The sequence below is a fragment of the Lissotriton vulgaris genome, chromosome 5 (genome assembly GCF_964263255.1).
Source record: "Lissotriton vulgaris chromosome 5, aLisVul1.2, whole genome shotgun sequence".
NCBI classification, from domain to species: Eukaryota; Metazoa; Chordata; class Amphibia; order Caudata; family Salamandridae; genus Lissotriton; species Lissotriton vulgaris.
In genome coordinates, this window is record NC_141693.1 from 1,554,545,525 (window position 1) to 1,554,566,534 (window position 21,010).

The window sequence follows — 21,010 nt, forward strand, 5'->3', positions numbered from 1 at the left end:
ATTGGGGGCCATTGTCACTGAGGATGGACTTTGGGATACCTTCCCTCACAAACGTGTCGGCCAGAAATTTTATGATGGTCTCAGTGTCCATAGCTTCGTCTACCTTCAATTCCGGCCGCTTCGAGTGCCTGTCCACCAGAACACATACATACTTTTGGACTCCATGTACATCTAAGATCGGGCCTAGAATATCCACTGACAACTCCTCCCACGGATTTTTTGGGGGGTCGAATTTGCCCAGTGCTGGGCGAAGAGGTTTGAGAGTCTTATCTGCACCTTGGCACCGTGAGCAGTCTCTGACGTGTCTCTCAGCTCTTACATCCATTCCTGGCCACCAGTAGTTTTGCTTGGCCCTCGATTTCAGTTTGCCAATTTCGAGGTGACCCTCGTGGAGCATGTCCAGTAGTCTGGGGATGATGCGTGTCGGGGGGATGACCTTCTCTCCCCTGTACACAAATACTCCTCGGTCGTCCATCGACAACTCTTCCCTGACTTCAAAGTATGGGTTAAGTTCCCCGCGGGTCTGTCTCTTGTCAGGCCATCCTTGAGTGATATATGTTTTCACTTCTTCTAGGGTCTGGTCTTCCTCATACGCCTGTTTCCATTCTTGAAGGCTGATGGTGTTTTCTTGATCTTCTGTGAGTGCTACCCATTCTTCTGTTCCTACCTTGTCTTCCTCACATGGTTCCATGGCTGCTGCTCTGCTCAAATAGTCTGCCACTCTGTTCTTGCTACCTGGGATATACTCCACGTCGTACCTGAATTCGAGCAGTTTCAGCGTTATTTTGGAGATCCTGGGCGTAGCATCGGCATGCCCACTCGATGTTACCACTTTCAGTAAGGGCTTATGATCCGTCCCCAATTGGAACCGTGTGCCCCATAGGAACTGCCTGAATCTGGTCGTTGCCCATACCACTGCCAGCATCTCTTTTTCTATCACGCTGTACTTCTTTTCTGTTTCACTCAGCGTCCGGGATGCAAAGCTTAGTGTCTCCATCCTTCCTTGCCCGCGGTCTTGCATGAGGGCAGCGCCCATCCCCTTGTCGCTGGCGTCTGCAGTCGGCACTGTCTTCCCTTGAGGGTCGTACCCTTGGAGTGGTATTGCTCCTGCTACCTCCTTCTTGATGACTTCAAATTCCCCTTGTGCCTCCTCTGACCAGCGAAACTCCGTATTCTCTTTCGTCAGCTGCCTCATGTGATGGGTCTTGGAGGCAAAGTGCTGCACAAACTTGCCATAGTATTCCGCCATTCCTATGAATGATCTGACTTCTTCCTTGTTGGTGGGTGGAGGTGCTTCACAGATCGCTTTCACGTTCTCTGCTTTCGGAGTCACTCCTTGTACTCCTATTTCGTGTCCTAGGTAGGTCACCGACTCCATTCCGATCCGGCACTTGGACCATTCCGCTGTGAGGCCCTTTCTCTCCAGGATCTTCAGTACATTTCCGAGTTTTGTGTCATGGTCAGGTCTATCTCGCCCCATCACCAGGATGTCGTCCTGGAAGTATTGGACGCCGGTAGTGTCTTTGAACAATTGGTGCATCAGCTTCTGGAACACCGCTGCCGCAGAGGCCAGTCCAAACGGCATGCGGCGGAACTGATAGCACCCAAACGGGGTGATGAATGATGTGAGTCTGCGGCTCTCCGGGTGTAATGCTATCTGGTGGTAGGCTGAGGTCAAGTCTATCGTGGAGTACCACTTGATTCCCCTGATGCTGGCCAGCATCTCCTCTATTCTGGGTAAGGGGAACCTCTCCACTACAATGTTCTTATTCAGTTCGCGCAGGTCGACACACAGCCTGACCTTGCCGCTGGGTTTCTTAACTACCACCAGAGGCGCCAGCCACTCAGCACACGTGATGGGCTCAATGATCCCCTTCTTTTCTAAGTCCTGAAGTTCTTCCCGTACTGCTTCTCTCACTGCCAAAGGTACATTTCTCGCTTTGTGGGCCACCGGTACGGCATCTTCTTTCAGAAGGATTCTATGGAAGAATTTCTCCAATCTTCCCACCGTGCCACCAAATACCTTGGGGTATTCACTCCTCCATCTGTTGAGGTCCGGCCATGCTTCCGGATCCGTTAGTAATATTTGCTCTTTGCCTCCCGGATCCAGCTTGATGCCTTGGTCTAACCATCCTAGGACCGAGGGGCCCTTCTCCGACACAGAGCTTGCAGTAACTGGATCAGCCTCTAAATTCGAAGTTTAAAGGTCTGAATCCTGCCAATGGTATGCGGTCCCCATTGTACGTGACTCGGCGGATGTCCAGCTTTTCTAGTTCTGGGCCTAGACGCGGTGCAAATTTCTCCTCCCACACCGCTCTCTGGACGATGGTGTAGGGTGAGCCTGTGTCAGCCACCACACTGATTGTGATTCCCCCTATCGACATCTCCAGGACAGGTTTCATTGTCCTTCTTCCATCGATACCCAGAACTTGGCCATCCACGCTCAACACCTGGTCGTAGATGCAGAGTACCGTGACGACATCCTCCTCCGTTCCGTCTTCATGTTCGTCGCTTCCTTGACCGACGTATCTCACCGTGCCCTTGGAGGTCTTCTTCCGACATACCTTCTCGTAGTGACCGATTATTCCGCAATACATGCATTTGGCGCGAAATGCTGGGCACTTCCTGTCGTGCGCCTCGTGCGACCAGCTCCCGCACCTGTAGCATGGCTTCCTGTTGTTTCCCGCCTGTTTCCCCGGGGGGCCTGTGTTGCGTTGCCATTTACTGGGTCCTTTCTCCGACGACCTCCTGTTTTGGTAGTCTCTGCGGGGCTCCTCATCGTCCACTCTGTTTACCATGGTGCTAGGCACTGTTTCTTTCTTTGTCGCGTCTGCACACCTGCGTGCCAATTCAGCTCTTTTGACGATGACCATCACCTCTTTAAGGTTAGTGTCCCCGCTGGCCCATAGTTTGTCCTGCACCGCAGTACACGTGGTGTGCATCACCACTTGATCTTTAATGAACTCCTCTTCCCAGTTATCGTATTTGCACGTGGACGCCAGCCGCTTCCGTGCCGCCACATATTCTTCCAACGTCTCTCCTGGGCGTTGCTTTCTCTGCTGGAAGTTGAATCTATCCACCGATACACACACTGCTGGCCTGAAGTGTTCATTTAGATCATCAATTGCATGGGCGTACACATCATCGTCTGTGCTTGCTCTCTGTTTTTGTACTAGGCTTTTGTAGATTCTCAGACCTTCCGGGCGTAGGTTTAACAGCAAAATGCGTTTTTTTCTCGTGGGTTTGAATTCTTCTTCATTTTCGTCTTCCAAGACTCCTATGAAATTATCAATGTATTCTCTCCAGTCCTCCCACTTCATCAGTGGTTCTCCGGGTCTGGGTAGGAACTGCACCGGCGCCATCGCATATCCCGCCTGCGCACTCATCTTCTCACTCTTGATCGTGGGTTGTGCGCTTGCTTGGCCTCTAGGGCTCCCCGGCGTGTTGTCTTGTTCTTCCTTGTTTGCGTGGGTCTGGGGACTTCCTGCGTCAGCCCCCTTGCTCTTTTGTGAGGTATCCAGCGCGGTTCCCCTTGTCTAGTGTGTTGTGGCGTGATCTGGCGCGCTTTCCCTTGCGTCGCTGGGGTCTGTCCCCCTCTGTGGTAGCTGTCCTATCCCTCTGGGTGCTCTTGGGCTATCCCACGCTCTTTAGGGTACCTGTGTGGTAGTCGTTGGTCTTCCTGGCCCTCTGTTCCTCTGGGCACCTGGCTCTGTGGTCCTGCTTGGCACTGGTGTTTCCTGCCCACCGGTGTAGTTGCTGTTTCCCTCGTTGCCGTTTCCTTGCTGTGGGGGGTCTGCTATCCCACCCTCGTCGCCATTGTAAAGTCCTTTGTACCCCCAATGAAAACGCTGCAGCCACTGTGTGGTTAACTCTTAATTAATTATTTATGTCCCTAAAGAGTGCCGAGCCTCTGCTGCTCGTACTCGCTAATAATCGCGCGATGCGCGCGCAGCCCAACATGGTCGCTAGCACGTCACGTCGCCGACGTGACGTGCAAACACTAGACTGCGCCACTATAAAATCCATTTGTATATTTTGTGTACAAAGCAATTACCCCAAGGTCCCTGGGTCCGCGTCCCATTCATTACTTATGGAGATCTAGTATCTCCCTAAGAGAAAAAAAGACCATTAGGAAAGCTGTGTCCCCCTACTAAACCTCCTCCCACCGGGAGTACATAAAATGTACCTACCGAGCAGTCGTTCTGTTCTTTTTTTCTGTCTTGACAGAAACAGGACAAAGGTTTGCTGGGTTGTTCCTGCTCGGCAGGAGCAGCGGTGATCCTGTCGTGGCCATATTCAGAGATGTGGCAGTCTCCAGGCCTGTGGGGCTTGCCAGGAGACGCGTCGAGCGGAAGTCCGACCCTTGCAGGCTGGGTTGCTTTCGGTTCACAGTAGCATCTGCCGGCGGGCCGAGCATGCTTGGCAGATGTAGAGGGTGTGCTCCAAAAGTGCCTGAACTCTGGTTTCAGCTTGGAGGACCGTGGGGCTGGGTCCAGGTGAGCCGGTTACGATGGGCTTGCCTGGGCAGTTCTGGGGGCAGGTTGCCTTCTGATTCTTGGAGATGGAAGGCTATTTCTGCTTGGGGTGAGTACAGCATAGCGGGTATGTTTTCCTGGGGTCCTATTTGATTCCATTTGGTGTATACTGCTGTGGTCTGTGGTTCTCCTGCATATCTGATTATGAGGAAGCACACCAGGAAGAGGAAGCATGATGCGGATTCTTCCTCCTTCTCCGCTAAAACACAGGGAGTGTGGGATGCTAAACTGAGGAGGTTGATCCAGGAGACGCTTTTGGAAATGAGGGATTCCCCTAAGGGGAGGGATTCTATTCCGTCTCCCTGTTCTTCAGGGTCTGAGGAGGAGCAACAGGGGCCTGAGGATCTGAAGGGGAGGTATGTGTCCAGAGACAGGCTGCCGGACTTAATCAGGCATGTGAAATCTAATACGGGTTCCCCAGATGAGGCGATGCCTTGAGCGTTGTCTAGGGCATTGTTGCTGTAGTTCCAGAAGTCGGCACCCCTGGATGTCATCAGTGTATTTCTTAGGTTTTCAAGAGGGAGTGGAAGGGACCGGATAAGATAATGTTGCCCCGCTTCATGGCGAAATTGTACCCCTTGCAGAATAAGCAGAAGGACCTTCCTGATGCCATTTCCATTGATTCCTTTGTCGCAAGTCTGGTGGGGTGGACCTCCTTGACGAAAATTGCGCTCATCAAGAATGTGGTGAATTAAAAGGTGGATGCCTCCCTTCAGAAAGTCTAATTTGGTTCCCATCTCGCTCTTCGGGCTGGGATCTATGGTATTTATGTGGTGCAATCTTTGCTAATGGATCTCAAGGCGTTGTTCAGGTCCTTGGACAATGCCTCTGACTGTGCTGGGCTGCTGGATCAGATTGAGGGCCAGGTTGAATATCTTTTGGATATTTCCTTCGATGTGGTCAGGGCTTCAGCCCTTGCTGGAGGGGCTTGTGTGAATGGCTGGAGGAATATTGTTCTTAAGGACTGCCGGACTGATTTTGCCCATAAAGCGCCTGTGCTGGGGTGGCCTTTTCTGGGGTCATTATTGTTTGGAGCAGAGTTGGTGGACAAATGACATAAGTTGTTCAAGAAAAAGAAACGTCTGTCCTTTAAGCCAAAATCTCCCTATCGCTTCATCCAGGAGGCAGTTCCCGAAGGATCAAGGTCATTTCGCTCTGTTCGGCGTGGGATCGGAAGGCAAAGCACCCCTCCTAAATCTCATTCCTGACTATATGATGGGCCAGGAATTTGTGGTAGGCGGTCTTCGTCCGGCTGTCTATTTCAGACACCTGTGTGTTGGCTACAGGATTGAGGTTGGGGAGGTCACTTCAACATAAGGAATTAGTTGAACTCATTGGCCTTCCAAGGCCACGAAGCAAGTCGTTCTAGTACAGGGGATTCATTGTCTGTTACTAAAGGGAGACATTCAGGAATAAAACCCCTCCCCATGGAGGTGGGAGAGGGGTTTTATTCAATCATCTTTCTGGTGGCAAACGCTAAGGGGAATTTTGGTTGGTCTTGGATTTGAAGGCTCTTAAGCGGTTTGTGTTGCATCTCCCCTTCAAGATGGAGACCCTGCAGCAGATTATCCCTTTGGTGCTGAATGACCATCTGATGTGCTCCTTAGACTTACAGGATGCTTACTATCATGTGCCCGTTCATCCCCGCTGCCAGATGTTTCTGAGGTTCGGCATCAGGGGGGTTTATTAAAAGTTTGTGGTCCTTCCGTTTGACCTGAGGTCAGCCCCCAGGGTGTTTACCAAGGTGGTGGTCCCTCCGATGGCCTGCCTTTATCTCCAAGGGATCCAACTGTACCCTTATCTGAATGATTGGCTCCTACATGAACCATCCAGATCCGGGAGCATCTGGAGATAAGGAGTGCCTCTCTCAAGGTCCATGGGTTTCTCCTGAAATGGGAGAAGTGTCAGCCGGTGCCCTCTCAGGATAGGACGTTCATTGGTGACCAGTTCGGGACCATCCTAAACAAGAATATTCTGCTGGTTGCTCAGATCCGTGCACTTTGTTCGTTGGCCCTGGAAGGGATGGGAAAATCATGTCTATTGTTCGTCTGTGGTTGTTGGGGCACATGTCAGCATGGGCGTTTCTGGTGCCTTGGGCCAGTTATCACCTCTGTCCTCTGTGGCTGCATCTGCTGTCTGTATGGGATTCCTGCTCCAGCAATTTCGATCGGGTGTTTCTGTTATCCTCAGCAGTTTGCTCACAATTGGAGTGGTGGACTCGGGTGGTCCATCTGGAGCTGGGTGGATTGTTGCAGCCCGACCCCCCCGTTGGTGCGGACAATGGATGCAAGTGTGGGTGCGACTCAGGGGGACAGGTCCTTGCAGGTCGCTGATCACCGAGGCAGGGGTGGAGGCCCTCCAATTGGAGCAAACTGATGGCCTTGACCCGGGCTATTGGGGGAATTCAGGCTTTGCTGATGGGTCACCAACTGGTGGTGCGTTCCGACAACCAGGTCTCTGCCACATATTTGAACAATCAAGGGGGGATTCGGTCCCAGTACCTCTATGTGGTGGCTTGCCCTTTGTTGCTCTGGGTTGAGCAAAGCCTTCTGTCCCTGTGAGCTGTATGTGTTCTGGGGTTGGACAATGGGTTGGCAGATGCCCTCAGCCAGTTCTTCCCTTCCTCTCCTGAGTTGTGTCGGACCAGCGAGGTGTTTCAGCAGGTGGGCATGAGGTTTGGTGCACCTTTTCTGGATCTTTTTGCTACCTGGCACAATGCTCAGGTTCCTTGGTTTTGTTGTTGGGCTCCTCAGGTGGTGGCCTGGGGGGTGGATAGCCTGACGGTGCCTTGGTCCAACCACCTATTCTATGCTTTCCCCCATTTCTGGCGTGTTTTTGGGGCAAGCCCAGGTTGGTTATTGCGGTGGTGCCCTTCTGGCCCTGTCGGTCTTGGTTTTCCTGTCTCAGATTGATGGCTGTCCAGGGTCCTTGGATGGTGCTGTGCTTCCCTTCTTCACGGCAAGTTGTCCCGGCTCTGGCTCTTCCGCTACTCAGTCTCTCGGTTTGGAAGTTGAAAGGAGGGGGTTGCAGCGGCAGGGGCTGCAAAGGCACCTAGCGCTGGCAATTCAGCAGTCCCGTCATCCTTCCACTCTGAAGTCTTATCAGTGACATTGGTGGAATTTTGGCCATTGGTGTGGTTCCTTTGATCACGCTCCCTTGGTGTGTTCCTTCATGGATGTATTACAATTTTAGTGGGATGTCTTTGAGAAGTGCTTGGTAGCCTTTACGTTGAGGTTCCAGTGGGCTGCCATTAAGGCTTTTTTGACTCTCTGGGGTAATCTGGCGGATATGATCTGGTGGTCAGGTTGCTTCATAGCTCGTCTCTGACACGTCTCTGACACGCCCTGTGGTGAAGCCACATTTTCAATTATGGGATTTGCCTTTGGTGTTGAAGGCTCTGATGTCGGCCTTCTTTGAGCCATTGGAATTGGTTGACATTAAGTTTGCCACTTTTAAGGTGATTTTTTTAATGGCTACCACTTCGGCCCGGTGGTTTGGGCAGTTGAGCGCTCTCGTGGCCAGAAGAACTTTACTTGTCGTTTTCTGAGGTTGGATGCTTTTTTGTGCCTGTGGTGGTGTCTCAATTCCATAAGTCTCAGGAGCTGGTTCTGCGGGTGGCGACATGGTCTTCCTCGAATACTTTTGTTCGCCATTATTGTCTCCAAAATTAGTTGTGGAAGGATGTGAATTTCTAGGTTAGGTGTTTTGCAGGCTGTGTGCTCCTAACTTTCTTTTCTTTTCTGTACCTGTTTTGAAAAAATTTACTTGGGTGCTCCAGTGCAGATGGTGCCCTGGGTGTTTTTTTCTTGGGTATGGAAGGCCAGTTGTCTGCCTTATGTATTCTCTATAAGTAATTAATGGGGCGGGGACCTGGGGGTAATGTCCTATTATTCCTGGCCCTGTGGTCCTCATTCCATTCATTACGTCCCTCCCTCCCTCCCCAACAACCGGGCTTTGTTGGAGGCTTGGTAGTTAAGAACAAGTGCTGGGTAAGTACATTTTATTCACTCCCAGTGGGAGAGGGTGGAAAGGAGGGACTCAGCATTTCTTATGTTCTTTTTTTTTTGTCAGGGAGATACTAGATCTCCATAAGTAATGAATGGGATAAGGAACACAGGAAAAAGAGTAATGAAGATTACCAGTAAGTAATAAGACAAAAGCAACCACTACCTCAGTGCTGCCACCTGGCCTTGAAACCTACTTGGAAACGGTGCAGTATGTTGCTACATTCGACAAAAGCGGACTTCTAGATAAAATATTGCTCATTTCAATATTTTAAGCAAGTAGCCATCAGATTAGGCAGTGATTCGACCATACATCAGGGTTTGAGGATGGTTTCTTTAGCGAGGGAGTTACAGAGACACATGTAAAGCGAGTAGGAACTCTTGACAGTCAGTGGCATTAACTATCGCATTAGGAAAAGCAACTCTTATTCCAGCATGTAGCCTAACCTCGTTAGATAACAGAACAAACTGTCATTAAATGGCTACCAGGCTCAGTGTGCATGTCAGATGGCAGAAAGCTCGGACGAGAAAAGGAGTATGACTGCATACATTCTCTACCAAAATCTAACCAGCAAGAGGCTAACCGCATAAACAACACTGTACTAATGTTCTAAGACAGTTGTGGCTAACCCTGCAGAAGTATTTCTTATTGTATACAGTATATAAAAATAAGAAGAAAAAAAAAGAAGAAAGGGAATCGGATTTTAAATTAAATTTAACATGCGAAACCTCATCAGTTGGTACAATTCATGGGTTTCTTATCGCCACCTACATGCTAGGTGGAGAGAAAGTACGCAGGGAGAAGACATATGGCTTAATTTTTAGTTAAGAATGATGCACTTCTAAATCAAATCTAATCTCCATGCAAGTTTAACAGAAGGGTCATACTGGTGCCACCAGAGACATTCCAAAACACTCAGGTCAAGACACAGGGCCACTACTTCAGTGATAAATAATTTGCTGGATAGACAAGAAGTTTTAACTCTTCTTTCAGGAGTGGGACAATCTGATCTAGTGCAGAGCCAAGCAGAACACACTCCTGGAGGTCATCAATGGTGCCACAAGAGTCAGCAGACAAGTGGAAAAGTAAGGCTACTGCCAAAACAACCTTCCACTTATGAGGTTTAGTTAGCAGGATCTGTCACGTACCAGCTGATGCCAAGAAGTAAGGGGATACGAAAATGATCGCCGGCAGAAACTGGAGAATGGCAAAAGAGGTAAATAAGGAAGAAGTTAAGCATAACATATCTACAGTGTGACCTCTATTGTGTGATTGAAGAGGTGGGAGGTGTACTCTCGAGATTAAGAGTCAAATAGCTCATTAAAATTAGTCATTAAAAGGTGGGTCAGATTTTTAGAGTGAGTATTGAAATCCCCTAGAATTACTATTTTAGTCGCCTCAACAGCCATCTCTAACAAGGTCAGTTAAGAAGTACCAAAATTGAGGTCTGTAGGTCATTAAAAAGGCTCATAAAGAATGCAAGAGAGACAGAACTTTCACAGTCACAGTTTCATGTCGGTGTGATCATTTCCAAACAATTTAGTGTATTCCAGATGGTTCTAGCTCAGCACTCCATTGATTCTGATGATTAGCAAAATTGAGTAGCCGTGGGGAGACATGCCATTTAAAACATCAAATATTTAAAAATCTATTAGTCTCTTTATGCCTTTTTCATATTTAATTTATTCTTTCCTCAGATGTCCTTGTTGAACACAACTGATCAAAACCTGTTTCGCAACCTGTACAATTATATATGTCAGTTCATCATGGCTAAAGAAGGATGCCAACTCTTCATCAGACTTAGTGTCTCTCCTTTTCATTAGGAAAGTATTCTGTTCTTCTCATAATAGTTGACGATGTGCATGACTATTACTTTTTGTTATCGTAGGTCCAGAGAGTGAGATGTTTAGGGTTGATGTGGGGCAATATGTCAAATTAGTGGGTTCTTTAAATGTTTTTGTGTTCAATGTGACTTGATACATGTTGGATTAGATGTGCATGCTATGCTGCAAAATTGAGAGAAAGAAAGAGTGAGTGACTGTGTGTGTGTGCGTATATATATATATATATATATATATATATATATATATATATATCTATATCTATATCATATCTATATCAATATCTATATATACCATCCACCCATTGCACATTTGCTTCTGCAAGGAAAAGGTATGAGCACATATTATCCTCCTATTCCTGAGTGGGGATTAATTCTAATATGTAAAACAGTTAACTTTAAGTTACAGCAACATGTGGAGGATGGGTTAGGATAGTGGTGGGAGGAGCTGACTGAGAATTTGGACCTAATACTACCTCCACATAGACCTATGGCTAGCATTGTGCGCTTTCATGTAACCTCTAGGGGCGAGTGTTCTGCCTAAAACTTTTTGCCAGTAGTGCTGGAGTTTGGTGGCCTTTCCTCCTCTCAGAGAGATAGACATTGGAATTTGAGAGGATCGGAATTATTCCACTGCTTTAAAACTACGATCATTGATGGCTATTTTGCATTGGGTATGATGCTCCTGTGGTGGCTGCACTGTTAGATGCTGAAAAACCATTTTGTACATTTATTTTATTTATTTATTTGAAAGTTTCATATAGCGCGAACAAGATCTTTGCAGATATCAGAGCGCTTTACAAAGCCGGGAATACCAACAAGAGAGTGAAATTAAACATAATAAGTGGGAAGGGTAGGTACGTGAGGGAGCAAAGTAGGACAGCAAATCAATAATATAAATATTACAGTTAAATGTGTGCATAGATAGTCAGTAGCGTCAATAATACAGTAGATAGTTAGTAGCGTCAATAATACAGGTGAAATACATAGTCATAGAGTTCGAACAGAATAATACAGATCGGTGTAGAGTCTTTCCAGATCCACGCTAATAGGTCAAGTGTATTTGGCCATAAAAATAGCTTTTACTTCTTTCTTAAAAAGTGTGATGGAGGAGATGAGCCTGGTTTCAGGAGGGAGTGAGTTCCAGATCCTGGGTGCCATTCCTGAGAAAGAGCGTTTATAAGTTTTTTCCTTCCCGAATCTTCGAGGTTTTAGCAGAAGATTGTTTGTGCCTCTAGTGTTTCTAGAGCCGCCAGAGATTGACAGCTTCTGAGTGAGGTATCCGGGAGAGCTCAGGTGTAGAGCCTTGTGTGTCATGCAGGCGATTTTCAAATGTATTCTGGCTTCAAAAGGCAGCCAGTCCAGTGTTTTCAAGTCAGGGGAGATATGCGAGTGTTTTTTTGATCCAGTGATGAGTCTCGCTGCAGCGTTTAGAGAGGCTCTTAGGGGTGCAGTAGTGGTTAACGGGAGACCGCAGAGGGCGGTGCTGCCGTATTCAATTCGCGGGATTACTAGTGCTTGTACTGCAGTTTGGAAGTCTTTGGCTGGTAGGAAGGGTTTAAGTTTCCTCAGGGTATTGATTTGGAAGTTCGCTCCCTTAGTAGCCTTGCTGATATGATGCTGCATGTTGAGATTGGAGTCGAGAGTTATGCCTAGGGATTTAGCTGAATCCACTATGGTGGGTTGGACATTGAGTGCAGTTAACTGTTTAAGCCAGGTTTGAGTGGTAGAGATCTTCGCGGGAGGTGAGATTAGCAGGAATTCTGTTTTCAGAGCATTGAGTTTGAGATGATTATCAGCAAGCCAGGATTGGGTGCTTCTGATCGTTGAGTTCAGGAGTAAGATGTCATTGGGGGATTGTAATTTGAGATATAGTTGGGTGTCATCTGCGTACATGTGAAAAAGTGCATTGGATGCTTAAAGCAAGGTGGTGAGAGGTTCCATAACTAGGTTGAACAAAGTTGGTGATAGGGAGGATCTTTGGGGGACGCCTAACGAAACAGGTATTGGAGAGGACATCAGGTTGTTACTCTTGAATTTCTGCGACCTGTTGTGTAAAAAGGAGGTGAACCACTTGAGAACAGTCCCAGAAAGACCCATTCTTGTGTTCAAAAGATCGAGTAACTTCTCATGTTTAACAGTGTCGAATCCTGAAGAGAGATCAAGAAGGATGAGGAGGCAGGTATCACCTTGATCTAGGATTTGAAGGGCGTTGTCAATTATGTGAGTCATAGCAGTTTCAGTGCTGTGTCCTGCTCGGAAGCCTGATTGATGAGGGTTGAGGAGATCAAACAGATCAATGTGTTTAGTCAGTTGTAGTTGTGCGCATTTTTCCAATAATTTGGCGAGAGTGGGAATATTGGTAATGGGACGGTAGTTGTTTAGGTCGGATGGGTGGGCAGTAGGTTTCTTTAGCAAAGGTGTGACTTGTCCAACTTTGAGGGAGTCAGGGATGGTTCCTTCTTGGAGCGAGCTGTTGATAATTTTAGTCCAGAGTGGAAGGAGCAGTGGGGTGAAATCTTTGACAGCGTTAGCAGGGAGGGGATCTGTGAGGTGATTGGAAGGTTTGAAGGTGCTGAGCAGTTTGCCTATTTCTTCTTCGGAGTAGGTTTCAAAGGTTGACCATGTTGCATTGTTTTTAGGTCCGGTGGGTGTTATGCAGTTGAGTGTGGTGTGGAGTCTTGCGTCAGCGCGGAGATCATTCTTTAGGTTGTCAGTTTTTTGGGTAAAGAAAGCGGCAAAGTCTTCACAGGAGGGTGCTTCGTGCAAGGTACTGAGAGGTTGGGGTTGTTCCTTGGCTTGTGTTCTGATTAACTCAAACAGTTTTCTTGGGCGGTTTTTTGCTTGGTCGAGCTGGAGGCTGAAGAAGTTTGCTTTTGAGCGCTTTATTTTCCTGAAGTAGGAGTTTCTCTTTTTCTTCAGGGTTTTCAGGTGCAGTGCAGAGGGAGCTGCCCTCCAGGTGTGCTCTGCCAATCGCATGGCTCGTCTATCTTCATTGAGACTCCCGTCGTACCATGGATTGGAGATTTTAGCAGAGACTCTTTTTACCTGCATTGGAGCAGCCTCATTAATTATTGAGGTCATGGCGTTGAGATAGTGGTCAGTCAGGGATTGTACATCTGTAGCGCCCGTAGGCGGGAGTAGGATGTCGCGGCTGTTCGGGGGTATGGAGAATGGGTTGAGTTTTTTCAGGTCTCTTTTCCAGACTTTAGGTCTGGAGGGTTGAACCGAGTTGAGTTTGACTTTTTCATTGATGTGGAATGTGACAATATGATGGTCTGACCAGTCACAGGGTTGGATAGACTCAAGTTGAGTAGAGTCCTCTTTGGCGGATGAAGGCGTCCTCTGGCCTTGATGAAGGAGGTTTTGAGATGCATGGAAAGCAGCTGGTATTTCCTGGATTTGACAAATATACTATGCACAGGACCTGTAGCTCGTGTGATGATTAATAATCCTTGCTCGAATGTTCTTTCCATGGGGAGGAGCACTCACCAAGGTTGTCCGCTATCGCCCTTGATATTTGCCTTTGTCCAATGAACCCTTGGCATGCTTGCTGCATGAGAATCATTTGCATCATGATATTTACGAAGGAGGCAGATACTTGTTGGTATTTCTATATGCTGAGGATATTATACTCTACACCCAAAAGCCGGAAAGAAATATGACAGCCTTTCCCCCATTATCAGAGATGTAATTACATTTAACAGTTACTTCAGGTAGCGGATTAATTTGGAAAAATCGGATATATTCCCACTTATAGGCAGTACAGACACATTTAAGGAGGTCTATACCCTTATATGTGCAAAAAAGAAAGAGGGAGTGAGGCCAGCGTTGGATGGTTTCACCGATCTCATTGGTGAATATCCTTGATCAAAATAGCTGTGATACTGAAGTCTTAATACCAATTTGAAAATATTCCCATTTGTATACTAGCTGATTTTTCATAGATAACCTGAACAGGTATTGTTAAGGCTGATATTGAAAGTAAACCACTGTGGGCTCGCTGGAAAGTGCTTGCTCAGCCGAAGCCAAAAGGAGGATTGGCACAACCTGACCCTGTTTTATATTGCCTAGTTGGCTAAGCACGACATGGTGAATATTGGTTTCATGAGTAGTACTGTCTTAGGTGCATGAGACCTGAGTGTAGGATGGTTGAAACTCATTTGTTGGTGTCAGCCTTGTGTAAGACACCTGCTCTTCAAAAAGGGAGAGGGGGGGGGGGTGTAGACATAGTGGGAATGGCAGACGGGCATGGTAGGTACTGACCAAAAGTATTAGAGCCACAAGAACATATTTCCCCCATTAACCGTGATCGGCAATCCTCTTTTTCCCTCCACCCTTGAAAGATCCTCAAATATATTGAGACTTGGGGCTAGATGTATAAAGCATTTTTTAAGGTTGCAAATGGGAGGATTTGCAGAATCGAGTCATTTGCGACTGCAAAAATTGTATTGTAAATGTACATATACCAAATTGCGATCCAGGAACTTGCGTTTAGGGTGTCTTTTCAAAATACCAAGTCATCGTGCAATGTATTAATGCTTTGCAACCAAATTCGAGTTGCAAAACAATACTTAACCACCAATTCTAGGTTAAGTTTAACATTCAGTCATCACGATTGCCAAATATCTTGGTGGACCACATAAGGCAAGAAACATGTTGACCTCAAATTACATCACTGTTTGTGCTGTCAAGGGTCATAGGACCCAAATAATACATTTAATAATGTACTTCTTGGTAATTTTTAATCACTCATTAACCAATCTACACTTGCAGGACCCTCACTCACACACTTCATCACAGCATTTCATTTTAAAGATCTCTGGCAAAGAAACCCCTAAAAGGGACCTTGGGCATTGCATCACCGGCCCAACAAGGAGCTGCCTGATGGGTGTGTAAGGGATATTGCTTTTGATTAATCAGATCCCTCCAATCCAATTGATTAGCTCTTTTCGACTTACAGCCTAACCCCTCCCTCTGCTCGTCTGTCTAGGAACAGTACACTCTTGCGGTTTCTGATACATTCGTGTAGTATGTGTGCTGGACCCGCATAACACGCTCCTTGTCCCTATTTATTCTGCTTGGATAAAAGAATATACTGCTATCACTCATCCTACCACGCCCCCAAAAGACTCATGAGCACCTCTTTATTCCTACTTACTGTGTTGTGATGAGGACTCTGATTTGGAATTTACAGGCCCAGACTGGCCTTTGCGGGCACCGGGCAATCCCCGGTGTGCCGCAAGGGTGGGGGCCGGTTTTAGGCCCCTGGGGGCCCCGTTTTTGTTACAGGGCTGTTTTTGCAGCATTTCTGCAAAAACTGTCCTGTAACAAAATCGGCCGAAATCCCCCTCTGGCAACGAGCGTGGTCGCACCCCAACGCCCCCACTCCTGGTGTCTAGTAACTTACAACTAGAGTGTGCTGACCTCTCTTACAGTACCAGAGGAATCATCTATAAACCTGTTACTGTATCACCAACACTGGATTCGAACCATGTATATTCATACTCATATGCCAGAGAAGTGAAACAACACTTTACTTTTTCACTTTTCTGACATTAGTGAAACCTCACGATCCAAGCATGTGATTTGGCAGACGCTGATTCTCTGCCTCTTCTGGTCTACAGAGGCTTGAGGGAGGCAGTGGAATGATCATCCACAGCTCGCCCTCCTTCTCCCACTTCTCTATGGTCTCCATAGACCGGGGTTAGGCAGAGGCATGGGTGTGGTGGCCTTGTGCTGGCAACCTCCGCTTGCCCAGTCAGCCACAGGTCTCTACACATATTCCAGTTCACCATGACAATAGCTCCACAGAGTCATTATCAGCATGGCACAACCTCTCTTCTTGGATCACGAGAAGAGAGTGCTAATTCAGGAGAAGAGGAGAAGGAAATACAATGATTGTGGCATTAAGGAAGGGCTGGAAGCCAGGTTTTTCAATTGTTTAATACTGAGACGAGGCGAGGGACTGGGCTATGGTGAGCAGTAAGGGAGGGTGGCAGACAGTACAAGGCAATGGTGTTTTTTAAATATTGCCATGTGATGGGGGGTGTCATCAAGGGTGGTGGGGAAGAGTGGCTCAACAGTGTTTTTTTTTATATCTGTGGAAGGCGCTGCTAAAGATGGTTAGGGAGAGATGCAGGATAGACCTATAAAATATTTGGGTGGGGCGGAGAAAGATAGCCAGATGGCGGCGTGTGTAACTGTACAACAGGTATATATTATTTGCAAAGTATATTGAAAGGAGGAGGCTCGGGCCTTGTTCTTCATGACTACAGCATAACTCCTCTGCTCTCATGCCGCCGATGATGTGATCAGCTAAGGAGAGGCATATTTCATTTTGAGGGAGGGGGGGGGGCATTTCCAAAATAACATTGGTGATGACTAGTTGTCAATAAGAGGGTTGTTTACCATTGACCAGCTGGGAGCGGACATCTCAGAACATGATTAGAGCAGCCATTAAGGGCCTGGCAAAAGGCAATACTCCAGGCACTTCGTACGGAATTCTATGCCCCCTACATAGAGGAGCTGGCTCCCAGACTGGTGGAACTATACACAGCGGCCGGGGAGGAGGGAACCCTGCCACAGATTACCCGGGAGGCAGCGATGATCCCACTATTTAAACCAGACAAATCCTCCCATGACTGCACGGCTTATAGGCCTTTATCGATGCTCAATCTCAACTTTCAAATTCTAATCCCATACATGACCTCTCTGGTCCTTCCGGACCAGGCAGGTTTCATACTAGGCAGAAAGGCGACTCCTCTCTATCCTGGAATCAGGCATCAGTACAGAGCAGGAGGGGGTGATATTCACCATAGACATAGAAAAGATCTTTGACAGCCTGGAGTGGGAATTCCTGTACGCTGTATTAACGAAGATGGGACTGGGCCAAGGATTCATACGCTGGGTGAGACTGCTGTATGCAAGCCCGACAGCTAGGGTTCGCACGGGCCATACAATCTCGGAGGAGTGTCGGGTGGAGAGGGGCACACGTCAGGGGTGCCCCCTATCCCCACTCCTGTTCGCCCTGGTCGTGGAACCGTTGACCTGTGTGGCATAGATGGGGGGCAGATACAGAGGGTTACGACTGGGGGAACAAGTAAATCATATAGCGCTGTACGCTGAAGACCTCCTGCTGTTCCTGAAAGACTCAGGGGAGGATATGCAAGGGGCCAAGAATATGATGGAGGAGTCCGGGGCTCTCTCCGGCCTAAGAGTAAATGACAAAAATCCAAGCTGGTCAGAATGGTAACGGACTGACAGCCGCCCGAGGGTTTGGGGGACCTGAGGTGGGAGCCACGATGCTTCCGATACTTGGGGGTGAAGATCTTCCACTCGCCCCAGGATTTACAGGAAGGGAACCTCAGGGGGGGACTGAGTGCCTTAAAAGACAAAATGGGATTCTGAGGAAAACTCCCTTTCTCAGTAGCGGGAAGGATCTCCTTGCTAAAAATGGTGGCCCTTCCCCGACTGTTGTACTTCTTTGTTACGCTGCCCATGTGGATCCCCAGGGCATGGTTCCAGGAGTTGGACACATGGCTTTTGGACTTCCTATGGGGGACCGGACGATGACAAGTGGCCCTGGCCACGTTAATGCGGCCAACAGCAGAGGGAGGGTTGGTAACCCCGGAATTCGAGGCATACTATCTAGCAGGGCAGCTGCAGAGACTCACTTGCTGATGACTAATAGCCCATATTGGAGGGACACAACTAGATCAGTTAGTACAATTACAGGGTTATATAAATCACTTGCTGGATAGCGGGGAGGATTATACCAGATGGGGGGTGCCCCCTTTCACCTCGGGGAGAGATTAATTACTCTGTACACTAACGAGGACCGCAAAGCCACAATACAATGAGCATAGAGTGATACAGCGATGCTGGAGCAGATACCTTCAGAGGACACAGACGAGACACAGGTATTCACCGGAACTTCCAATAATGACAATCAGGGCGCTGCCACACAGGGGACAATGGGAAGGATTAGACGATTGGGTACAGGCAGGGGTGACGAACGTAGGAGACCTGTACAGAGATGCAGAACTGCTTCCATTCCAGGAATTCAATACTGACTGGGACATCCCACAGTGCCAGTTTTTGCTTCACAGAGCAGTCATGGGGTGATGGGCACACTCGAACCGCCATGGCACTCCACATGCGAGTACATTGGGACAGCAGGGGGTGTTATAAAGGCAGTCAGATGCCTATCCAGGGCGATAGGGAGAGACTCTGCTAAACCGCTAGATGAGCTAAGTAATCATTGGGTGGAGGATCTAGGATGCTCCCTTGAGGACAAGGACTGGGAAAACGTATTGCAAAGGATGCCAAAGTAGTCCAGAAACGCAAGGTTTGGGCAGATAAGCTTCTACACACTACATCAAGCATACATTACCCCGAAACGAATAAACTGATACTTTCACAGGGAAGACGCAGAATGTCCTTGATGTAAGGAAGTGGGAGAAAACTTCATATACAGGATGTGGAACTCTGGGCACTGGTGCGCTACTGGCAGGAGGTGACGACGGAAACGGCCTGAATCACTGAGAGTAGTACCATGCACCCAGCTTACTGCAGGCTCAACATGTTCCCACACACAGCCAAGACCAAAGTCACTGCTAAGTTTCAGGACCTGGCCTTTGTCCTAGAAAAGAGGTAAACCACCAATCATTGGAAAGAACCAAATGGCCCTAGCATCACCAGGTCGAAGCGGGAACTAGAGAAGTCGGAGAGCTGCAAGAGCACACTTCTGATGAGGAAGCGAGATGGGGCCTAGGCGGAATAGAGAGTGCCCAGGCATGGGAGACACTGGTGGAAGAGATGAAACGCAACAACCAGGGATCCGTTAATTCTACCCCAACGGCAAACTCTAGACAGGGGAGCCCTCAGAGACTGGGCCCAGGAACTGACCCAGGGCTGGAACCCGGGGAGACTAACCCGTAAGTTTATCAAGGCAGATAGAGCAAGACAAGATAAGAGAAAGAAAACACGTAGGCTACACAGATAGCCAACTAGCAGAAAAGGAAAGCGACATCTACTGGAAGCGAAGCTCCTAAATGGCTTGCAGTGCGGGAGAGGGAAGGGGGAGTTAAGTGGGGGACGGGGAGGGTTCATACTCGAGTAACCAAATCGGAAAACACCTGCAACATAGTTGGACAGTTAGGAACGATGAAAGTATAAGAGAAGGTAGTTATGCGAATGGAAAGCACTGTAATGTACTAAGGTGTAAGTGTATGAACATGCATTGTACCAAAGGAAATAAAACATGTTGACAAAAAAAATGGGTTGTTTACCATTAAGGGTTTCCACGTGACACCAAATAAGCAACTGTTTTCTAGCATTTTCGCTTGGATGCCACCTGGAATACCTCCATCATAGAAAACAACCCTGATATTGAAAACCATTGCATCTATAATTAAATGTATGCCTACTTTAGGACGACATTGCTTGCACAACAAATGCATGTCCAGCTCTTCAACATTTCTGAGATAATTCTATCACTTACCTGGGGTTGATATAGGTGCATCGATGGGTGATGTTGTTGTGGGGGCATGGGCCTATGCGGATGATAAGGGTACCCTAAGGGAGAAAATACAGATATGTTAGATCACAACTGAGCTGACATATGCTTTGCACCAATGGCACTCAGTAAGAGAGAACTATCTTATGGTACCTCTGTTGTAATCGAAGGATGGAAGAGGGAAGTGGCTGGTAGGCATGGCCTAAAAAAAAGAGAAAAAAAAAGGAGGATGAAGATTGACCTGTCCTAAAGCCGAAGTCTCTCAATCAATACATGGAAGTTTTTGAGAAAATATAGGGGAGTTAAAGAAACAAGCTGCTTACCTGTAAAAACATTTTTGAAGCTTGAAGATTTTCAAGCTTCTCATGTTGTGTGCATTATTCAACCATCTTCAGTTTGGGTCTGGAAAACATGCTAACCCAAACAAAATTATTATTTTGAACATCGACCCTAGACATTGTCTATATTCTCCTGAAGAAGTCGGCAGTAACCCTATAATGCCCCCTACTGGCAACAATTTTCAGACTTGCCTTTGCTTTGATGATTTCAAGTGGGGACAGGATTTTTTTTTCTATTTCTAAACTATCTATTCACATTGTTACAGATAAGGGACTGGTTTCTTACGCAGTTAGATTTTTTTTAGCGGTGGGTAGATTACCGCAATTACCTAAAAACTCTGAGTGGCAGAATTCCAATCCGTCAGGCTGCTGGTGTTAATTTTTAGCAATGGGAGCTTGTCCTGCGCTGTAAAACTAGTAGGAATGGCACCACACAACGTGCCAGAGGGCAATGCTTCTTTCTGCTGCTCAAGCAGATTTTATAATCAAGTGGCAGCTTTTGCAACGTGAGCGGTAACTTTCTCAAAAAGAGCTGTAAAGACATGCTGCGAATGCCTGAGTTGAAAAAGCTTGCAGAATTTTGAGAAATGTAGGTGCTCTAGCACTCGTTTTTTCTCGCTCTCCAACTTAATGTTGGCGAGGCGCTCACGATTAAAGCTCTGCCATGCGGCGGTTGGCAGAGTTTTTGCTGAACTCTGCGCTCCAAGAGGAGTAGGCAAAACTCTGTGAACTTTGCCGGCGGAGCGGAGTTTACCGCCTACCCCTAATTTGT

At 47.5% G+C, this 21,010-nt stretch overlaps 1 protein-coding gene across 2 annotated transcripts in view; it reads right to left on the minus strand.

Moving 5' to 3' along the window:
- Window positions 1–21,010, minus strand: part of LOC147715138 (receptor-interacting serine/threonine-protein kinase 3-like) — a 354,916-nt gene that overhangs the window by 49,105 nt on the left and 284,801 nt on the right. For both annotated transcript variants that reach the window (XM_086923624.1, XM_086923623.1), the window contains exons 10-11: window positions 20,054–20,102; window positions 19,886–19,959 (exon numbers count right to left, since the gene is read on the minus strand). In XM_086923624.1, coding sequence (XP_086779750.1) covers window positions 19,886–19,959; window positions 20,054–20,102 — 123 coding nt within the window. The remainder of the gene's footprint in view (window positions 1–19,885; window positions 19,960–20,053; window positions 20,103–21,010) is intronic.